This window comes from Corvus moneduloides, chromosome 16 (genome assembly GCF_009650955.1).
Source record: "Corvus moneduloides isolate bCorMon1 chromosome 16, bCorMon1.pri, whole genome shotgun sequence".
Taxonomy (NCBI): Eukaryota; Metazoa; Chordata; class Aves; order Passeriformes; family Corvidae; genus Corvus; species Corvus moneduloides.
In genome coordinates, this window is record NC_045491.1 from 14,222,885 (window position 1) to 14,246,393 (window position 23,509).

At 39.6% G+C, this 23,509-nt stretch overlaps 1 protein-coding gene across 16 annotated transcripts in view; it reads right to left on the bottom strand.

Moving 5' to 3' along the window:
- RBFOX1 (RNA binding fox-1 homolog 1) overlaps positions 1-23,509 on the bottom strand; it is a 1,117,054-nt gene that overhangs the window by 842,766 nt on the left and 250,779 nt on the right. For all 16 annotated transcript variants that reach the window (XM_032125552.1, XM_032125546.1, XM_032125560.1 and 13 more), the window contains exon 3: positions 21,382-21,414. In XM_032125552.1, the coding sequence (XP_031981443.1) occupies positions 21,382-21,414 (33 nt within the window). The remainder of the gene's footprint in view (positions 1-21,381; positions 21,415-23,509) is intronic.

Genomic DNA, 23,509 nt, shown 5'->3' on the forward strand with positions numbered 1-23,509 from the left:
GTAATGTTACATTCCATAAAAACGAGAGGATTCTGTTTATTAGAGGAAACAAAATCAATTACTCAGTTTTATACCCTGTGAATACCAACTCAGAACGAGGATGAGCAGAGCCCAGATCATTTCTGCTGGATCAGTATTTAGAGTGACTTTTGGGGGCTTCCGTCCTACTTGGCAGTTTTATGATGTTCTATTCTGATTCTTTGGGACTATGGACTGAGATAGGTAAACTCCCTGAATTTGTTACCAGTAGAATTTTGGAGCATGACGAGCAGAGATATTTTTAATATTATATTGTTATATTATATTATTATATTATATTTTCCACCTATGTTTTGCTACAAAAATGCTTGTTATCTAGACTTTCTCCTCAAAATAACAAAGAACTTCTTCTAAATATTTATATATATTTATATATAAATATATATATAAATATTTTTATATATATATATATATCTCTATATCTATTCCAGAGAGTCATATCCATTTCTAAAAGTCACCAGCATTCTGTCAGAACATATCCGATGCTCACAAACCCAGGAAACAAAGCAAAAGCCACAGCATTTTTCAGGTCTAACAGTAGTGACACTAGTTGTTCCTTAGTTTATAGACACAATGCTAGATGATGTTTTCTTTTCTGTTCCAGCTGTAATGGTATTTACATCAAGTGCCTGCTCCATCAAGAAATATGTGACCTTATGCAGTGCTGCACATAAACAGTGAAAGGAGAATAATAGAGGACTTGCAGAGGCTCAAAAGGCATCCCCGTGTCAAACCATTAACCTTGGAGCTCATCATTAACCCACGGCACCCCAGCAGGAGCCTGAGACAGTGTGGGGCAAACCCCCAGCCAAGGAGCAGCCAGAAGTATGAAATATTGCCCATCAATATTGAGCCTTTGTGCCTTTCCAGAAAACTCTCCTGGTTTCCCTTTACTGCCTCTTTTAAATCCTCCTTAGCATTTTAACCTCCCCTAAAGACAAGGGCAGGGGGATGGGCCAGCACAGGACACTGGGGCCTCTCAGAGCTCCGTGTCAGGAGCTGCTCCCGTTCCTCTGCCACCCCTCAACTCCTGGCACCTTGAACGTGGGGGAATTCACCTTTCTTACCCCTGCACAGCCTCACCTGCAGCACCAGGCCAGGCAGTGACTGTAATTACTGCATCAGGAGTTGGTTTAAATACTCCGAGGTGCTCTTGAGGAGAGCTCAGCTCCATTAAATGAGAGGGATAAAAGGCAGATGGTTTTCTGTTTTCCTTCTATTTCATTTTTCATACAAGAAGCTTGTTCAAGGTAGTAAGGGAAAATACCTCCTCAAGAACAATATTGAGGTGAATTTCTATTGCTTTTTTGTCCTGTAAGCTTCTTATAAGGGAAAAAAAAATAGAATCAAATAGATTCTCTGGAAGAATTGACTTTGTAGAATAATAGCACAGAAGGAACACAGGAGGAGGACAGATGGATAAGATGCACATACTCCTAACAAAAGGATATGCTGTTTATTTATTTTTCAAGGCCATTTATAACACGTGAGTATCCCCAGGAAAAGCTTTTGAAAAGAGAATGGAACGTGCTCACAATTAGGGGAAAATACTCAAGTACTACATATTTTACAATTATAAGTGTCTTTTCTGAAAAGAAACAATCCTCAAAAATCCTATACATTTGTTTTTGCAGCTGCAGATTATCACTCAATTAAATAAATAAAAGCAGTTCCCCACAGAACTGACACTACAGCACAGGAAATCCATTAATTACCAAACTCAAGCAATTCCTAAATTTATAACCATTATTAAATAAATAAAAAATTTGTTTGTCTCCTGTGTAGGTTTCCCTGATAAAGCCCAACAGTTGTAGCTGTGATGGCTTTGATCTGAAGACCAGCTGAATTCAGCTTATTCTGAAAATAGCTGGTCTGTGTCAGAATTATCTATGCAAATCTGGGTGACAAGAGGCTAAGAAGGGGGCAGTCACTTTTATACATTTTGTCACTTTGTCAGAATGACCTCTTCTTTAAAATACCTACTTAACCCTACACCCTGCTATTTTATAAAACAGCTTTTCTTTTTATTGTGGCAAAAAATCTATCCACCTACTGCACACCAAGTGATATTATTGTGAACACTTCTCTTTTTTTGCTAAGCCTCCATTTATATTTCTAAGCAGAATAGAGATTGCCAGGTGATCCTGAAACAATTAAAATTTATGTGAATTTCCCAAAGATATTTCATTAGTATTAAAACAGGACAGCTCATAGATTTTCAAAGGGGACTTGTTCTTTGCTATGTAAAGGAATTCAAAATAGAATCTGGTTCTGCACAGATTCCTGACTGAACTGAGCAAGTGGGAAGAGGCAGAGAGCAATGACCTTGTGTGAGCATCTGCCAAGGTCTGCACATCAAAGGCAGACCTGAGATTAGGTACAGCTAGAAAAAGATGTCTCCTGCACTCTTTCTGGTGGGATGCTTTCCATAGAAGTCACTTGTAGAATAATTAAGCATTCAGAAGTTGAAAAGGTAGCTCAAAGTGTCGGTAGGTTTGATTTGGGAGAGAGGAGCAATCCCGTGACAGACCTGAACACAGCATGGCCCAGGGATGGGGCTGGCACACTGTGTCCTCACGGGGATCACAGCTCTGGGGGTGCTTTGAAGAGCTGAGCTGGTGTGATGAAATCAGAAGGAAAGAATTTTGTGAGGGAGAACAATTATATTGTATTTTTATGTCTATATTTTTATATTGTATTTTTATATCTGTATTTATATACATACACACACACATTCTAATATAATACATGTAATTATATAACCCATTGCTCTATCAGCATCTCAATAAAACAGTTTTTTCCTCCCCACTACAAGCAATACTGCCTGGCCATCATTTCCACATGGAGTAGCCATGGAAGTGCAGTCTGTAGTGATGATTCAGAGTTCTACAAGCAGCCCCTTCCTACTGACAGGGTGCTTCTCTCTTGGCTTTAGGTTTAGAGAAGTGAGAGAAGCTTTAATGATTAAATTATTCCCAAAAGATTTCACTGGACCTTTAATAGTAGTTAAAAAAACCTTTAAAATTGAGAAACTGAAGCAAAAATTCTGCTGTGAATTTTAAATTGAATTTTAACTAGCTGTGGATTATTGAAACATTTACTGAATAAAACACTGATCCTTGAATATGAACAGTTTGATTTTTGTTCACATAACTTGTTGTTTAGTAAGAGACAATATAACTGGGAGATAAAAAAATACTTTAGTTGCTCATACTTAGTGTATTCCTTCCACAATTGCCTGCTTGGGGTTCAATTTCTCACCCTTTATAGATCCATGAACATTCACTACAAAACATATCAAACACCAATGTCTAAATATTGTCTGTTGTCAGGCTGAGTTCAGTGACCCAGGGGAAAGAGGCCTCCAGTTCCTTCCCCACGCAGCATTGCAAAGCAGAAAAATGCTTATCAACAATTTTCTACCAGGTCATATTTCTATAACAGATATAGCTCCTAATATCCAGGCTATCTTAGTTAACTTAGTTAATCTCTGATTTACAAGAGCTTCTGAAAGAATGGGGGGAGAATGGGCTTTCTTTTAAAGCAGGGCTGTAAAGGAGCTTCCAGCCTTCAGAACAGAAATTGGTTTCTGGCTCAAGTATAGCAACTTTTAGCACAGTCACAGAGGTTGCTTAGGTTTGGAAGCCCCTGGTGAGTTCTTCAATCCCCCAGGAAGAGGCACACAGGACCGCTGTGGGTATGTCAGTGATCCAGCAGATCCTAAAGAAGGCGAACCCCATGGGCTGGCTCAGGTGGAACACTGGGAATGCAGAGAGCTGAACACGTGCTGTAATTGCCTCTCTTCTTCTCCTGGATTGGTTCCACTGGGGAAGCGATTGCATTAACTGGGAGCTTGTTCTGTCTGCAGAGCCTTTTCACTGTCAAGAAGCAATTTCTAGATGCAGGCAGCGCACAATAACACGAATCCCATAATGAAAACACTGCTCCTCTCGGGGCTCCAACAAACACTTGGTGCATCAAGTAGCAAGGGCTGACACCACGGCCCTTACCTCAGCTGGCAGAATTTATTTAACTAACCCCCCCAAAACAGACTTTAAATACCAGCTAAAAAAGCATGCTGCGTTCTTTAGCTTGTGCTGCTGATCCACTATGTGGCACTCATTTTATATGAAGTATAACTTAATTCTAGAATTTTCTCACAAGATTGAAAACTAGTATTTTTGGGTTTTGTTTACAGAAAGAAATATTTGGGTTAATATTTTGTTAATGTATCTCCCTTTCTTTATTTATATGTCCAGCCCTCCGGTCACCCAGAAGTTGTATTACATTGTGAATGAAATAGATATTAACAACCTACTTGCTTTACTTTCTTTTTTTTTTTTTTTTTTGTGAATGTAATAGCAATTTCTATTTCTGCCAAGAGCTGCCTGGTGCTAATATTGTCAGTCTATATATGGTGTGAATATTGGCATTCATTTTCTGTGCTGTCATCCCAGCACCAGGCACTGTTTTAGTGCCCTGATACAGTGACTAACATTTTAAACCCTGGAGAAATAAAGATAAGCAGTGGGAAATACAGTCCTAGCAGGGATTCACAAGCGAACGTTTCTTGATGAAAAGAAACTCAATAACTTCACAAATATTTTCATCATAATAATCCAAATCCTTATGAGTCACAGTAGAGGAATCTTACCACAGATTCCTCTGAAATATTTATGACTCTTACCATTTTTTTGACCAAATAAATGGAACCATGTTCTGAATCACCAGCTTGCCTGGCTGTTACCAGGGAAATTTGCAAAGAGGGGAAAAAACCAACTGACAACTGTTTGGCTTATTTAACTATTCGGAGCAACCGATTCCCTCCCAACATTATTCATGCAGCATTTCCACTAGGAGGCTGGCTGATTTCTGCTCTCTTTTCCAGTCTTTTATGAGCAGCTTCCTTAGTCTAATTAAAGCAGAGAACCCAGCTGTCTTCCCCTCTGCTTCAGAAAGCTAAGGGAAGAACTCCAGGAAAATCACTCTTCAGGGACTCCACAGGGATAGCCAGGATCGAAGAACTGGGAATTTAATTCTCAAGCCCCAGATTTCCCAGAGCTAAAAGGGAGGTACATTTGCAAGTTATATTAGGACCTGCTCCAACTCCTGTGTTTTGGTGCAGCCACAGGTGTGAGGGGGGTGGATTTAAAGGAAAGCAAGTAAAAATATTGCATTTCCCACCTGACCTGATCCTGTTCACTCCCAGGTCAGCTGGGAGGAGCCCCCAGCCCTGCACAGCAGAAGGCACTGCATGGTGAGAGTGGGGTGGGATGGGGCAGTTCCTTCCAGCTGGTGCAGAATGTGGGTCAGCCATGGAGGAAACCTCCAAGGGCCTTTGCTCTTTGTGCTTCCCCTTTGCTCCTGCCAAAGGGGTCACAGTGTTAACCAGGGGTGGGGTGCTTAAGAACTGTGACACTTTCTAGGAGGGGACAGGGATGGCCACAAACCCACTTGCTCAAGAGATGACACCTGCCCCCACCCGAACCCAGGTTTGCCTCCTCTTCCCTGAGAACACGCAGCAGGAGGAACAGGGACATAATCATCAGGATTTTGTGGGAACAACCAGAAAGCATTTCAAAATTTCACTCCAACAGAGACCAATTCTATTTCACACCTTGGCAGACTGGCTTCATCAAACATTTTTCTCCCCAGGAAAGTTGGAAAATGCTGTCTGTCCCTGGGAAATACAAGGATCCTGTTGTCTGTGTCTTTCTCTGTGACTGCCCATGTGAAAGACAAGCATCTGCACAGCTGAGCCTGGGAAAGCCAAGCAAAATGGGATGTGTAGGCTGACACCAGCATCTGCCAGCAAGCCCTGCATCATCTCAGAGGGATGGATTACCTCTGCAGCCTCCTGTCCTTCCAAGGACAGAGCTCAGGAACAGAAGGGAACGGGGCTGGATGTGCCATGTCCCACTGCAGTGCTCCAAGCCTCTCCACGAGGAGAGGGCACTTTGCCATCACTGCAGGATGAGGGAACCCAAGGCAGGGAGCACCAGCAAAGTTCTGACTTGCCTAAAACTGGGATTTTGCTGCCCTCATCAGTTTACAGCCCTTGGAATTACCTGGCTTGCTTGTGCCTGAAGCTGACCTTCGAGATGAGCTTCCCCAAAGATATTGCAGCTCATTAAAAACTGCACTAAACAGTTGGCTGGGGATCTAGGCGAGGTGGCCTTGCTGCACGATTAAGAAAAGTAAAATGAACTACTGGGAACTCTATAGTCACTAATGAATTTCCTTCAAAAAGTCAGAGGTTAAATACAAATGTCAACAACAGGATCCCCAGCTGTCCTCAATTTCATCAGTGAAATGGTCAGTGCAGGCTACTGACTGCAAAGATAAATATTTAGAATAAAAATAGAAAGGTCAGCCCAGAGAAATGCAGACTTTGCAAAGCCAATTAAGTAAAACCCTCAGGACAGATTGTATAGTGATGATATCCCAGTACACTCCTGTATCAAATCTGATCAATATAGGAATGCACTTAAAACTGATTTTTGAGAGCTCTAAGCAATACACAATAGGGTAAGTTGCCTTTGAACACAGAAAAGCAGATACTTCAGGTGAGCATTACAGAACAATGATCTTAATTTTACAGTGTTGAAAGCTCCCTGGCCTTGAAAGAAACAATATATTTGTATTAAAATTAACAGTGTTCCCTCACTGGCACAGGGAAGCTGATACAACAGGTCAAAATTAGTTAATTACAGAAAATATGTGTTTATGGATACACCAGGGCTTAAAGAGAAGATGTTTAGAACTCACATTGCCATATGGAGATGGATTATTCTCAGATTGATCCCATCAGATGATCTATTCCTCACAGACTCTTATTTTAAATACATTGGGTGCAAAATAGACCAAAACAAACGTCACGATTTGGATTTTGCTTGGAAATCAGCTAGTCTAGTTAGGGAACTGCTTAAAAGCAGATTGGTGTGAAGGGGTGATGCTGACAAGCTACATACATGTGACATGAGGATGTCATACGTGCAAGGGAAATCTCCTCCATCCCATTAGAAGTTCCATTAAACAAGGGATCATAAATAGCTGCTGCTTTTAACCATGTGCATAGCACAAAGAATTATGCCCCATTGCACCTCTCAGCTTCTAAGCACTGAAAAGTTGGAATATTCCAGAGAAAGATGAACATCTGCCCTCAACTCACCAGTTATCAACACCACACTGCCTGGTCTGGATCAACAGGATTTGAATTAAAAGTCACTCCCTAATCCTCCTCTTTGAAAGGAAAATATCTGTGCATTTAAAACATCATCTGCTTCATTCCCTCACTCATCAGAAGAGCTTATCTGCAGCCCTAGACAAGTGAGAACATTCAAAGTTATGTGTGAAAAGCAAATTGGGAAAAGAAGAGTGATAAATTTGACAGTGGTCAATATGTTCAAAAGTTTCAATGAAAACCTGAATGGTGTAAAGATAAAGCACACCCTAATTGTGTAGTTAGCCAAAACAGTTTTCACAGTGCTTTGATCTATTTAATATTTTACATTCATAATTAAAAAGTGCCTACTAATGCATTTACCTGAGATGTGTTATGATCACTCAGGGAATAAGGCTGCTTATTCTCATTTATAAAGCTGAAACAACTTATCTCCCTTTTTTAAGGCAGGAGAAGACAAATTTTACAATGTTTTTATGAAAAATCTTCATTTGACTAAGAAAACAAACAATTCTAAAAGAAAATGTACAATTAGGAGCCTCTCTCTGCTATTTGTTTACAGAGTAATCCTCAGGTCACTGAACTAAAAACCCAACTAATTTTGCCCTTAGATACAAATAAAGTTTCTAAAGCCTAAATGAAAAAGGAAGTCCATAGAACAGCTCGTGTACATGGTCAGCTTCTGTTGTTATGTCTTTGAAAGGCCTCAGCTTCAAGGTCTGCTGGGTTGCCCATTCACCCAGTTTAGAATCATTAAACATGTTTTTGCTTTTCACAAATTTCCTCTATTCTGCCCACCTCATTTTTTTTTTTTGTGAGAACTGAGGGAAGAATTGAGCTTGGCATTTTGATGAGCTCCCACTGCCAGCTCAAGAGAGGCATGAATCAGCCATACCCCAATTTATGGAATCTAAAAACTATACTAAAACACACATACAAAGTCACAGTGACTTGAAAGATCACTTTCTTCTTCCACAGGGGAAATCCCACAGAGACTCAAGCAGAAAAGCCCAACAATTGTGTTTGAGAAACAGCTGAAGCAGCAGAGAGTTATCTGGGATGGATAACCAGAGCTTTTCTTCATTAGTAATATAGAAAAAAAGTAGGGTAATATAAAAATAACGTGAAAAGCTGCTACAGAAATTTTTCACCACTTTACTGGTTAAAAAAAAAAAAAAAAGAAATCTCAATTTTTGACGACTTGAGGAGATTTTCTAAGACAAAAGACTTTTTTTGCTGTCTTATCCCGCTGCTCCTCCCAGGTGCTGAGGAAATTGTAAACAAGACTAATAAAGGGAGGGAAATCACTTCAATGCAAAGTGGTATTCTGGAGTAAAAGGAGTTCTTCTGGAGTTCTTATTTCTTCCCCCAAGCAACATCTCATTCTTACCTGGGCCATGATCTCCAGGGAAAACCCTGATTACAGCAATGATAAAACATCAGAAGTCATTGAAACACCTCGCACACAAATCTTTTATTCTTCAAGCAAAATGGAAAATGTTGAAGAATCACCACAAATGAAAATAATCAGACTAATTTTTCAAGAAATTCTCCCCATATCATTCCCTTACAGTGCCATCATTAACCTGGACATGTTGATATTTGCTTTTTGAACTGCCTGACTTTTACCCTGAGGCTGCTAAAGCCTCTCTGCCCTCAGGAATGCCACCCAAAGTGCCACTGAATTCCAGGCCCTCTGAGCACAGGCACAGCTGTTGTGCACTGGGCCTCCTGACAGCCCTATGAGCACACAAGGATTTTTTTTCCCATGAAGAGAAACACCAGCAAATTGAATTACTGTGCTAACAGGAGCAAATAAAATTTATTTAGAAAAGGAACGCATAGTGATATTGTCTAATTAAAATTATTCAGACTTGCTTTGCACTGTCAGTGTTTTGAAGAAGGATAGCAGGTAGTACAGTACCTAGTGCCTGTGAATTTATTAGTGTTGAGCTTTAACCCTACAACTGTCAGCTCTGATTGGAAAAATTACATTCGAGGTTTTGTAGCAAGAAGTGATTAAGTGCATTTACAAAGTGAGGACATCCGTTCCCAAGCTGCCTAACATCAATTAAAGGAGGCCAAATTAAATCGATGTTCTAATTCTACAAAATTAATGGTAACTTTTTTTTAATAGATGTAACAACATTTCCCTGAGGTCCTGTAATAAATTCTTATCACAGCAACTCATGTAGAAAGTAAATGGTTACCTATCCATGAAAATGCCATGTTTAAACCCAGTTATGGGAACGATGACAGTAGGATTCCTAATGGTTCCAGTGCTCTTCCAGGCATTTTATACTTGATTTAATGTTTGAGAGTCCTTTACTTTTAAACATGAGGAAAGCATGAAGGAAAAAACATTCTTGTTCATTATGGAAGTATTAATTTTTTCACATTAGTTCATTTTAAATAGAGCACTCCCCTAAACTCACGGGACCAGGAGCTAATTAAGGTTACTTGTAATTACTTTTAATCAAAATACAGTCATATGTCTTCACTTTACATCATTTTATAAAAGGCAAAAGGGATTTTTTAATTTTTTTTGGGGGGGGGGGTTGTTTTGTTTAGTTAGTTTTGGTTTTAAGTGTTGGGTGACATAAACCAAATATTTCAATTTTCCATATCACGATTCCTGCTCAGGAGATGAAGGGAGCAGAGATATTTCAGATGCAGGTTTGCAATCTAGAAGCTGAGGTGAAGGCACCTACGCCTTATGGCAGAGTATCCCAGTGCCACTGGCTGTGAGTGATAAGGAATTAGATACCACACCACCTGTGGGAGAAGCAGCTGAATTAATAGCTCATATAGTTTCTAAACTTTCACATTCTCTCTACCATAATGCTCTTATCATTATTAGAAAAGATACATTTGACTACTCTCTACGGCTCCTTTAATTTACTATTTAAAGTATTAAGTAAGGAGCCATAAACCAAAATTTCTGATAGTTACAGCCACATTCAGGAATATTTGTCACTGCCACTAACTCTTTCTGGAGGATCTCTCCTAAAACACTGTCCTGAGCAGAATCATAATTGAATATATCATCCATATTACAATGACTAAAGTATTTAGTGAAAGCTTAACTGAAACAGGATTAAATTAATCTGCCTGTTTGGTTCAGCTTTCTGTTTATGTAAGTCTAGGCCTTAACCTGCTACTTCTGAAAAGTACAACCAGTACTCAATTGCCTTCTTGAGTTAAGTCCATGCAAGACAAACTAAACTAATGAACACAACTCAGTTCTTGAGCACTCATTTTATAAATTCAGCACACTCTTGGTATCGGATTTAAAATGTGGTTTTGAAACACAGGTTTTGGAGTGATGCTTTAAAATTCATCAAACACAGAGATATTTCCTCCTGGAACATTATTCTGGTCTCCTGACAATCGGTGGCTTTACCAGCATGTAATCATCTATGTTTATCTGTAGATGCCCTTGTGTTATTTGTCAGAATAAATCGTCTAGAGCTCAAACACAATGCTGTTTTCAATTTCATGTTTTCAGAAGTCCTGCTGAACGTGAAGAGCTGTTCAGCTGGGAGCTGCTTTGCCTCCCCAGAGAAGTTACAGCAAAAAACATTCACTGAATCCAGAGCAGGAAAGAAATTCTCGTGTTATGTTTGAAGTCTAAGAATGTAAAGTCTGCACGAAAAAGTAATTGAATTTAAAAGATTGAACTGTTTGAGTTTCTCTAGATAGTTTGGAATGAACTCTGAATTTCTTCAAATCCTACTCAGGACAACATTCGCTGTGTCCTTTGGGAACAAAGGGCACTAAGGAAGAAGGAAATGAGATACAGCGAGGAGAGCAATTTTCAAACCAACTGCTGGGAGTTACTCTGTTGTAGAAACCCTGTAAAGATGATTCTGAAGACTTTATCCTCGTCCCAAAATCATAAACTCCCAATCCAACGATGTCTTTTAGTTAGGAGAGCACTTCAGTAATTCAGCAAATAATTCATCATATGCAAATAATTCGTTACAATGTGAATAAACCACTTCCAGACCACAAGTAATTGGAAACCCTTTATGAGACCAGAAATTGAAATCATGTTTCAATGGCAAAGAGATGTGGAACTGCTGGGGAAAAAAGTGCCTTAACAAGCAACTGTACACCCTGGGCTGCCTCTGTCATCTGCTGCTTCCTGAGATCTTCCCAAAGCAAAGAGTGCCTTCCCCTACATCAGACATGTTTTAATTATGACCTCTGAGAAAACTCAAGAAAAGGAAATATTTTAGCAATGCTTTACTGATCCTTCTTCAAAGTTGCCATTACTGAGAAGGAGAAAGGGCCTGTTTCACCTTTTACTTCTCAGCTTCCCACTTTCCTCCAGCACATGAGAGACTCCCCCCAGTCTACTCATTTATTTTCTCCTCCTCTGCGATGCTGGGCAGCAGTTTCTCTCTTTTTCTCTCCCTGAAGCAGCTACACCAGTACAGGTACTACTGTTCACCTTCCCAGGATCCAGCTTATGAAAAGCAGGAGACAGAGAACAATGCTTCTTTTTCTCTTGCCCCTATTACAGCAACATGAACATTTCTCCAACCAACTACTGCAGTTTAAAATCGCCTCAAACCCTCCCTGGGTTTTTACAGAAGGGCAGGAAAGACATTTGGTGGCTGTTAAACATGAATGGGAAAGAAAATATTTTAGTAGTTCAGTCAAAAGATTAAACCAAATACACACTGCCCCCAAACACCCCCTCAGGATTCTGGTTATTCACCCCTGCAGCGAGTGTTGCTACCAAGTAAATTGGTTTTTAAATGTACAACGTGAATGGGCAGCAGCACCTTTCCACACCTTCCTAGTGAAGTCCCAAAGCAAAATGCTGCTTGGCTCACAGTTGCTTTATCTGTGAATAGATGTTACCTATATTTACAATTATTTTTTTATAAAGACATTATTTCCCCTAAACATAAACCCCTCATGCTCTATAAGTGCTGAATCAATGTGTTTGTGCTGATGGAAACATTCCCTTTGTCCTGCTGTGGATCTTATGGTTTGTTTGCTCCAAACTACTCACATTTCATTCAGAAACTTTTCCCAAAATATCTCTTTTGCCCGTTTTGTGCACAATGTTAAGCACCAGTACAAGGTTCAATGAATAAGAAATCCAGTCTTTTCTGCATTTTCACATATAAATTAAAGCTGTTGAACTAAATACCTCGTGGAAAGATATCTTTTTTTGATCAGATAGTGCAGTTCTCAGCCTGAGACCTTTATCTGTTTAAAAGTGACATTTGAGGACTGATTATTAACAATTTAAACTCCCCTTTCTCTTCCTCAGCTTCTGCCACCTTCTACCTAAACTGAGATCACGTTCACTGCTCTTAAAACCTGTCACAGTTCCATTAGGGCCCAGCTCCATTAAAGTTTATGAAGCTCTGCCAATTTACATGGCAGAGAATTTGGCCTGTGCTTTGTTTAAAGGTTATAAGCCTTGCCCACAAATACTACCGTTCCATGTGGAATTCAGCTGCTCTTTAATTTATACAGCTGCCCATGTCAGCCAAAAGGCCTTTACTTTAGACTCTAAATGAAGTAGAACAATGAAAATGTTAACCACCTTTTGGTATTCTTATAGGCACTTAAGAAAGGAATTTTTATCACATTTATTTACATCTACCTATGAAATTTCATCTTTCGCCCTTGCTGCTGCCAATCATTTTTGTTCAATATCAAGAGAAAATAATTTTTTTTTCACCAATTATAGAAATAAAATAAAACGAAGAAGTTTATTTGCTCTACTTTTTGCTAACAGAATTTCCAGTATAGGTTTTCAGTGTATAAACTGAATAACCACCTGTACTCCTGCTAAGGTGATCTAGAATAATTAGTCAAAGGAAAGAGAACAGACCCCAAACAAATTTCACTAGGCCTGAGGATGGAAGGAAACCTTTGTAAGAACCAGAAAAAAGTTACTTTGAAATGTCTGGCTCCTTATTTTAAACAGCCAGTGGTGAATATTAATGTATTTTCAGCTAAAATTTCCTTTTGATGTTTTTCTGTGAGTACACTTCTTTTGTTAACTATGTACTTCATAAACATGACAACTGTTGCCCATGATTTTTCCCAGCATACAGCCAAGGAATACATCCAGTTTTAACGGGAAGAGCGTGCAAAGGCCTTCTGAATGTTAGTCCTTGCAGAAGGAAGAGATTTATCTTCAAACAAAGATCTACTTAAATATGTTTGTGACAGCTGAGGAATTTATCTCCAATTCTTTTTGCCTGTGGTGTGCCACATTGCTATTTTCCCCACAGCAGCATGCAAGAAGCAAACTAAGATGTCATATACATAATACAGAGATAAAAAATGACCCTATTTCCATGTCCATGTGGTAAATGGAATGAAAGTTCAGTGAACACATATTTGCACATTAATTGAACTGCATGATTCTGTCCTGTTCAATCAAGTCACTGCTCTATGTACCACAGGAAATTTTTTCCCCAAGAGCCATTAAACCAACTTTATCGCTTAAACACATACACGTTTTCACCTATTTATCTTCCTGCCTTGCCAAGATAGAAGAAAAAAGTTACCTCTGTGTACTCACATGATTGAAAACACTTAAACAGGAATTTATATATTACTACATCACATCATTATAAAGAGAATCTGAACTAAGTGTTGCTGTTCACTGTAACAATCAGAGAACAAAGGTATTTGATCCACTTTTGTAACCTATAAATATTTAGGAGACATTTGGTCTTTGAGAATATTAAGTTTTCCCTCAGAAATCAAGTTTCCTTTGGCTGATTTAATCATCAAGATCAATATGGCACATCTAGAGCTGTGACAGTGTGATACTCTTGAAATCCACAAGTGAGCACTGAGAAAAGTGTGATTAATGCAGCATCTTTAAAACCTTCATCAAAACACGTCCAAATTCTCCTATAGGCAGTGAAAACTTACAGCATTCAGCAAGAGGACATGGAAGGAAAGTAAGAAACAGAATCAATAAGCAAAGTGCATTTTCAAGTCAATACCAACCCTTTAGTGAGACGAGCTTATATTCACATCCGTTGCCATCAAATTACTGATGTGCTTTACTGGAACACATTCTGGAGACACATGTCCATAAAAATGGGTGTGTCTATATATACACATGCAGAAAAGGCATGCAGGATGCTGCACAGCTGTCATTATTAAATCTAACTTCCTTCAGAAGCCTCTTAGGAGTCCGGTCCCAATAGGTTTGGGTAGCACAGGGGGGTTGCTGTTGGCAATGCAATTTTTAGATCCTTGGGGGAAAATTCCAGTTTCAGGCTCAGTGGTCAATATGAACCCAAACAGCCACATCAGAGCTATGGAGGTCTGGGTACAACATTTCCCCTGCAGGAGCTCATTCTCCAAAGTGCAGTGACTTCCACAGCGACGCCAGCTGTGGGTCCCACCCTGTCCCATAAACAGCCTTGGAGCCCTGACTAAAGGGACTGGGCAGCATTTGGGTGAGAGAAGGACAAAAGAGAAGCCTATGCAAACTTCACAAAGCAGACCTCAAAAGAAAGATAGGGGCTCAAAAAAACCAACCAAACAAAAAAACAAAACCAAAACAAACAAACAAGCAAAAAAAAAAACCCAGCCAGAAATAAAAAAGCAACAACCCCCATCAAAAAAAACCCCAAGCAAACAAAACCCCAAAGCCAGTTAAAAGACTGTTTGCTGAGATAAAGACTTTACTGGGGAAGGTTGTGCAACTTTGAACGAAGCATATTGAGGTAACTGAATTAGTCCATGGACCATTTTTCATAGGTACATTAAAATAAATCGAACTCTGAAGCCCGTGTAGGCAACAGAGGCTCAGCTACCAGAGCCACACAGAAGAACCTGTGTGGTATCATAGCCATAAAGACTTCAGTCAACAAATATTCTGGCCTTGTTTTGTAATCCCTCCCCTCAGAGCACCATGACACACCTGGGGACTCTTCAGACTGTGCTGGGACAGCTGAAAAAGCACCTTTTTAAGAGCCTACAAGACCCAAGCTTTTGTCACTCGACCTGAGTAAACGTAATTTATGTGTCCAAGTCCTTGCCAAACTGCATGACAATTAAAGCCTATTACTGACTTGAAGGAATACAAAATGAAGGCTCTAGTTCCAATCATATATGTTTTATAAATGCTGTATTTAATAATATGTAATCAGTAAACTAGACAACTGGTTGTGCCTAAACTGATGTATTGCACGATTCAATCTATCTGGGGGTTTATGAAAGTTTGTAATTTCCATTCATTATCTTTTGTTGAGCTACTTGCTTTTCAGTGGTGGAAGCTTCTGCTTCCGTGAGTAAAGTAGTCCCCAAACCATAAATTATATCCTACAGTTTTGACATCATTTATTTTCATACCATTATACATGCCAACCTTTTGACTACTCAAGATCAAAAGAGTTGCTCTCCAGGCTCATATTTCACTATAGCTCTCATATTTTATGCAGCAAATTAGGTTTTACAGTAGCAGCTACAGCAAGACTGTGTCTCACACTGCACGGCTTAAAATTACTGCACAGGATTTCAGACAGAAGGAGCACAATCCTAGAAATTCATGCTCAAGTTAAAAATGGATGAAAACTTTGTATAATTCTTCTCCATCCATTTTGTACAGTCTTTATACATATATATGTAGCTAATGTGGTTAAACCTCAACACTATAAAAGGAAGTCAGAATTCTGCCTTTGGTAATAAAAAGTTGGAGGGGAATCCATCAAAACCTGATGAAGGCAGGTATTTGATAGGTTCAGTCACATCCAAGGGTCACCCAGCAGGCACACACTGCCATGAATTTCCTTCCTGACACATTTTGAATGTCCATATTAACTTGTCAGGATAATTGCTACAGCTGGGAGCTCCCATCACTGACAATCAAGGGTTTATTGGGTATCTGGAGACACAGTAGGTGCTCAGCAGGATTTATACGTGACACTGAGTTACCCAGAAACACCTTCCACTGGGAGTTCAGACCCTTACTCAGCTTACATGATTGAAAAAAACTTTTTAGTGGAAATTACTTAAGGCACGACATCAAAATCCCAACTTCTGCACAGTTACAACTGTTCAGCTCTAAAAGCTTGAAAATTAAAAATAATTTTAATTAATAATTCTTGATTTTACACTTGAAATTATAAATATTTTTAGTTACATTTTACAGAATTATGACATTATCGCCATAATTATCTTTTTAAGAAAAAATACTGGTACTTATTTATACACAATTTGTGACAGCTTGATTTAGCCAAATCTAAAGTGATTTCAACAGATCAAGCAAAAATTACAATCTTACTGCAATAATTATCCTCTTGATAAATACTAAAGTCCTACTACAACCTACAGAGATTTTAAACCCCCTTAAAATAATCGAGATTATGACTACAAGGAAAGCTTTATGCTATACTCCTATAGATAGGTAGTTTTCTTAAAATGCAAATATTTTCTTGCTGTAAATACATTAAAGGTAGGAACATTAAAAAATATATAAATAGCAAATTCTTTATTAGTCAGCATGATTGATCACTCCATGCCCCATTCCACTTGTAGGGAAGAGGGAATATAGAGCTGGATAAGATTAACAATGCACAGTTTCAATCAAACGCTGTGGCTGATGCAAAGTATTGATGCATCAGAACAGGGAGAAGCTGTAATCCACTCACTCATCCTGAAAAACAACCCAAAAATAGAAATGGAAATGTCTCCTGTCCTGAGCACGCACATCCCCTGCAGTGATGGCACACGAGCTCCTTGCCTGTTAAGTGTGCTTGGGAGAGTAAAGTAGGGCAGGGAGTGGAGGAAGACTGAATGACATGTTTTTATCTGCTGTGGGGTTTTAATACAGCACCTGCAATTTGCCCTGACGGCATCCAACCAAGCATTCATCTTTCCCCAGATAAAGTTTCCATTGATATCATAGTCTTCCCATAGAAATCAATCAGACAGCCAACAGGATTTAAAAATTCCTCATGCGCTAGCAGAAAGAATTATAAGTGTACCAGGAGCAGAGCACGCTGCAAACCAGTCACAGTGGAACATTGGTAGAGGCGTATTTTCTGAGCAAGCTCTGCTATCTGTTTACACACAAATTTTATGACTCCTTTTCCAAAATGAATTCGTTCACCTTGGCATTAGAAGCGGGAAAGAGAAGCAGGTATGGTCCTGCTGGCACTGAGCCCCCCAGCTCTGCTGCTGCCTCACCACAAGGCTTCCTTCACTTCTCTCGAGCCACGTTCTGTATCACCTCCAGAGCGCGTCAGACACTGGGCAGAGCGTGCAACACACGCCTGTGCACAGCCTGGCAGGCTGGGATTGCACCTGGGGCCCCCAGGATCAGTGCAAGGCAAGCAGACAATAATATCAGCCAGCACAAACCCTTCCCATCACCCTCCACAGTGCCTTTCAGACCATATCTGCTATGGACAGCTTGCATATACATCGCTCCCATCGCTCATGCAAACATATTTCCTGCAAGTAGACATGATTTTTCATAAACATTTTACAAATAAAAAAAAAAAAAACCAGTGAAAATTGTCTGTCCTGTCCGAGGATTCTTCTCCTCTCTCCACCCCGCAAAGGGAGCAGCAAAGGGTGGATGAAGGGAATAAATGTGCTGGCCTTTGCTGAACAACACTGCTCCCCAGGCCTGACCTGTTCCTTCCATGTCAGGGAAGTGGGGGGCTTAAAGGTGATATTTCCTGATAATCGAGGCCCTGATGGATCATTGTACAAATGAGTCACACTTTTGTTATCATTAGAGCCATCTTCTCTTTACTATCCTTGGGTTCCCTGTAAACTCTGCTGTAATAACCTCCTTGGGCTATGAGCTGATTTTGATTCCATTTTATTGAGACATATCGGCACCCTTTTTTTCCTTGAGAGTAAAAAATAGGCTGCCTTGACATTCCTCTCATAAAAGCAGGCAGAGAGCTAACACAGAGTTATGCTGAACTTGTATGTCAATCAGGCATGACCTCTCACTTCTCACAAGAAGGCCTTGAACTTCACTGCATCATTTATTCAAATATTGCAGAGGAAAAGAGGAATCACAACAAGCTTTCTGTGTTCTATTTTGGTAACACCATTTGTTTCAGAAAGAGGAAAAGAAATTATGCTTTTCCTAACATAAAGATCATTTATACTCACTGCTAATTAGAAAGAAGAACACTCTGGAAAGTCAAATAATTTCCTGAATGAGCCATCTTTTCATGGGGAAAAATGTGCATACAAAAAACAATAAAAGGACTAGATGCCATATATCTGTAATAGATAAAGTTAGCAGAACTGAAAAAAAGGCGTTCCTCAAACTGTTGTTCCAGCAAATAACATGAAAACTTATTTTATTGTGTGTGTTATGGCAATTGCTACAGTATCTAGCTGTATCTGAGATCATCTCAGGCCTGTGTTGCAATGGCATCAACAGAGTCTGTTATGGGTTTGAACAAGAAACCAGGGTAAGCTGTGATAAAAATCTTTGTGTTTGACTACCTATGCATAAGTTATTCCTTTTTAAGATGCCTCTAACTTGCATATTTACATGACTATGACCCTAAAAGACACTCTGTGGGCAGATTTGGCAATTATTTTTGGAAGGCTTTGCTGCCTACAGCTTCGACTCTGTCACTATTTGCTGGCCCTTTGGGTTAAAAGATGGAAGGAAGGTCCTGGGATCACTTGACAGCTTCCTGTAGATGTTCTTGTCTCTATAGTGCTATGTGGCAACCAACACTTAGAAAAAACCCAGCTGGTTTGTATCGTCCTAAAACATTCAATAGCAGTGCAAACATGCTAAGTTTTCATCCAGACTTCATACAAAATTTAGTAAGGGAACACAGCAGTGTCACCTAAGAACAGAGAAAGAGGAATAAACAAATTTCAAGACTACTTGGATCAACAGTTCAAGAGCAACCAAGTAGAGGTTCTAATAAAAGATATTAGAAAACAAATATAAGTGTTTTTTTTATCCAAAAGCAAGCCAGAGATCTTCCACACAAGCACTGCAGCAGCAAACAATGGAGGAGCTCTGATGGGACAAGACATGACACAAAGGTCGGCCAGAACAAGGGGATTTGGGGTTGTATCTTTCTCAGAACTGTTCATGAAGACCCAAAGGTAAAGCAAAATAAAACCAAATCAAGTCAGGCAAAACACAGAGCTACTATTGTCAAAACGGAGGCAATGTCCTGTATGTCTTGCAATCCCCAAAGTTATGTAAGGCCTCAAAAATACACCAGAACTGTAGTGCTGTGCTTGTATAGGTTTCAGGAAGATATTTTGGGAAGTTTTCCATTATGTCAAAGGAGTCTTTTCCCTCAAGCTGAAAATTCATCAACCAGTTCTGCATGCCTATTGTATTTTTATTTGCTATTTTATATGAATTACTCCACTGAATTCAGTCAGATTATTTCCAAACAACATTAATGCCCTGGTTTGGGAAAATATTTCATTAACCTTTATCTTCAGTTAGGATTTGCCCTGTATTGGGAACTTTGGCAATCATTCTGAGTACTTCCATGAATGGGAGAAACAGCACCCAACCATAACCTCTCACACACAGATCCGTGCCTACAAAGTCAGCAGGTCCACAGGCTGGGGCACAAAATTCAGCTGGTAAGCTCTTAAAGAACAGCCACGTGTGTTAAGGTTTTCAAATTAATAGAGTACTAACAAACAAAGCAACTCCACTGACCGACTCAGAAACTTGCAATATTCCTAGAATTTTACACACACAAGAGAAAAAAGTACATGAGAACATTTTACAAATAAATAAGAAAACAGACTGTAGAAGGCAGCAGAGTCAATAGCAGTACCCGCACAGCGACAAATCTCAGCCCCCAAAATCCCATTACAAAACAAGAAACTGAAAATGACTGTCACTGGGCTCTTGATTTAACAGCACCAAACATTTGAACGGTGCAACAGTGAAAAAACAGATACAAATCCTACTCCTGAAACTCCCTGAGACAAGCCAAGTATGCAATTGAATCAGACCAGCTAAATTGAACAGTGATATTACAGTCTTAATCTAAATAAAAATGAATGATCTCATTCTTTTGCAGTATGCAACTGAACTTGTGTTCTTGTTCTTTAAAGTAACTAGCACAGTTTATCTATTCTCTTTAATAATGCAATTTAATTTACCAAAGGTTCGTATTAAAAATTCATCTGACTCCAGCAGTTACAGTCACCTACACATTTTGTCACAGTTAAACATTAGCTTTGGAGCACATCACAAATTCCCTACTGTGAGTCCGAGAAGGGTTTCACAGAGGAACACACTGAGCTTCCAATTGACATTACAAATAAATGAGTCAGGACCTGTGCACCACATTAAAATATCTGCCAGTTATTAAAAGTGCAGTGACTTCTTCAGCAGCAACGTTCAGAAGATGCAAATGCAGCTGAACACGTTTGTGCTCACAAAGGACTGCCACTTTTGCTTTAGCAATCAGTTATTCAAAACATACTCCAATAATCTGAATCATTTCACCTCTAAGAACACCTTCAGACCATTCAGAGCTACTCAAACATCAAGAGAAAAACTGACAAAATAAATGTGAGTCCTAAAGGACCAAGCTAACCTGGAGCAATGTCAAGCACCCAAGGTAGGCAACGTACAACACTGCCAGTGGCACTCCACAATTCAATGAGAACTCAGCTCATCACAAAACTCATCTGTTCTTTCATGTCCCAGTCTGCTCAAGCAGCTCATGGCACATGGTACAAGAAGAATGAGGCAAACTGGGTATGGACATGGACAGAACAGGTGCCAGCCCCCAGAACTGCCTCTGCAGCAGCAGATACAAACCTGCTTGGCTGAGGAGCTAAGGAGAAAAATGGCAGTGCACAGGGAAAGGTCAGCTTGCACCTTCTGGGGGTGGGAAATAAAACATGCACTGAAAAACCTCTGAACTGAGTGGTTCTGATGCCATGGAAATCTTCAGAAATACCTGCACAATGGCAAAACTTTCCTAGAAGGACTTTATGAGCTTAAATATTGTTATACCATGACCAGATTTCCAAAGATTGGCTCATGAAGCACTAGAAGCAGCACAAATGCCATCCGGAAGTAACTTAAACTTTCACCCCAAAAACTGTAAGCAAGCTGGGCCCTCTATCAGAAGCACAGACAGCTACTTAACATTCTACCAGTATAAGACAGAATTTCCTACCTCAGCTTTGCTGGCATCCAGCGATGTCAAAACCTGAAAATTACAGGAAAAATGCATTAGTATTGATCCTACAAAACAGGAGTGGGATTAATTGGCTTTTGAGGTAACTGACATCAATTGGTTATTATGGCTTCAGGGAGCAGAACTGAAGAGAACTGTCTTTCACACTGAGACTATTCACCCCTCATGCACATCAGGAGGCAGAACCAGGGATATATTAAGACTACAGTAAAATTCAGGAATATTGGGTAAAAATCAAGGAAATATACCGAAAGAGAACTGGAAAAATATGTTTCTATTTTTACTAATTTTTAATTTGTTTCTGAGTAGAGATGATGAGCAATGCAACGATAAACTATTCCAACACCAACAATTCCCAGGATACACTCTGAAAAGAGTTCAGTTCTACAGGGGTAGAAGCAACAAAGTTTGAAGACCACGCTCCATGTGGAGTGTGACAAAGGAAGTTTTGCCAGACCCTTCTCTCCAGGGCCAGTCTGCTGGGCACAGGCATCCAGGGTTTGGCCACCTGGGAGCTCCAGTGCTGACTTTCAGCAACCAAAGCTGCACTGAGCACAAACATCAATGAGTTCTCTGCTACTCAAGGGTTACTGCGAGCTCAGTTAAGGTCAGTGTCTAACACTAGGGAGATACAAAGTCAACTGCTATGAAAAACTGCACAAAATCCACTTCTGGCAAGAGAGATCAATTCATCATTTATATTAAAGCAACTTAAACATTTTAAGACACGTATACATTGTTATAGGTCAAACAGCAGACATGAAGTTAGTAAGCTTTTATTGGACTCTGAAGGCTGTTAAACTGTCTTTGTAAAACAAAAGTCTTTGTTAGAACTTTGTCACAATATTGTTACCACTTTACTAGGTTGAAAAGCCCTTAATAATCTCCTCACAAATTCCAGACTGACACTTAGCTATAATTCTGTCTCCAGGAGAATAGATCTTCCTTTATCTTGGTGTTCATCATCACTTCTAAAGGACACCACCAATTCTCCCCAGCTCCAAGGAGCAGGAGAAGGAGTGCCCAGCCATGACCCTGTCTGAGGGATGGGGGAGGAGAGCACAGTGTTTATTGAACAGAGCTCAGCCTGCAGAGCAAAAGAGACAATTTGTGTGCAGAGCTGCTGTTCAATGGAAGGCATCTGTGGATTCGTCAAAACCTTATTCCAAAGGAATTTAGGAATGGAAATGAACTCCTGTCACATCACAACACGGTACCTGCAGTCACAAACAGTTATTTAATTTAACTTGATTCAAACCCAGGTTCAGCTCTATTTGAAATGTGTATTTTTGTCACTAATGGGATTTTGGAAGCTGTTCAAGAATTTCTCTCACACAAGCAGAACTGAACTTATTTAAATTCTATTTATTTACAAACAGCCTATCACCTCCTTTTTTTTTGTTATTCCTCTTCATCAATATTTTTTAGTGTTAGCAGTTATTTTGCCTTTCCAAAATGAACCATACATAAAGCCATCCCATCCATTCCCTGCTGGCATTCCCTTAGGTCACTCTGCTACTGTCCCCTCACAAGGTCTTTCTACTAATAGACTCAGTAGAGTTACAGTCCACTTATATCAATTTAATTACATATTTCTTGGAGGCAAATGACTAAAAGCACGTATCTTAGAGGATATACCAAAAATCTGTCTTAAACCACCAGAATTTGGAGTGGATCTTCCTGAAGCTGCCATAAATCCTGCTCTAAGCCCTCTGTCAAAGGTGCCTATCTTCTCTCTCTATCAGCTATGCAAGAAATGTGACTAGAACTGAACAATGTCACTGTTCCAGCCAGGACTCACTAATGCCTTGCAAGGCAATTACTCTTCTGTTTTAATAATTCACCTTACATGTCCAGAGACTGTATTTCTCTTTTATATTTTTGTACCTTCCTGGTGCTTTATAGTCACCCAGTGGCCAGCTGGACCACTGGACATATTATGCCCCTATCTTTCTTCTCCAAGTTATTGTCTGATAAATCCCTGCTCAGCAGTTGAATTCCAGTTAGTTCCTAGAAGCATGACCTTTTACTTGCTATTACTAACATTAATTCACTTTTTTTTCAATCTGAAAGCCCATCCATCTCTTCCTGGATAACACACCTGGCT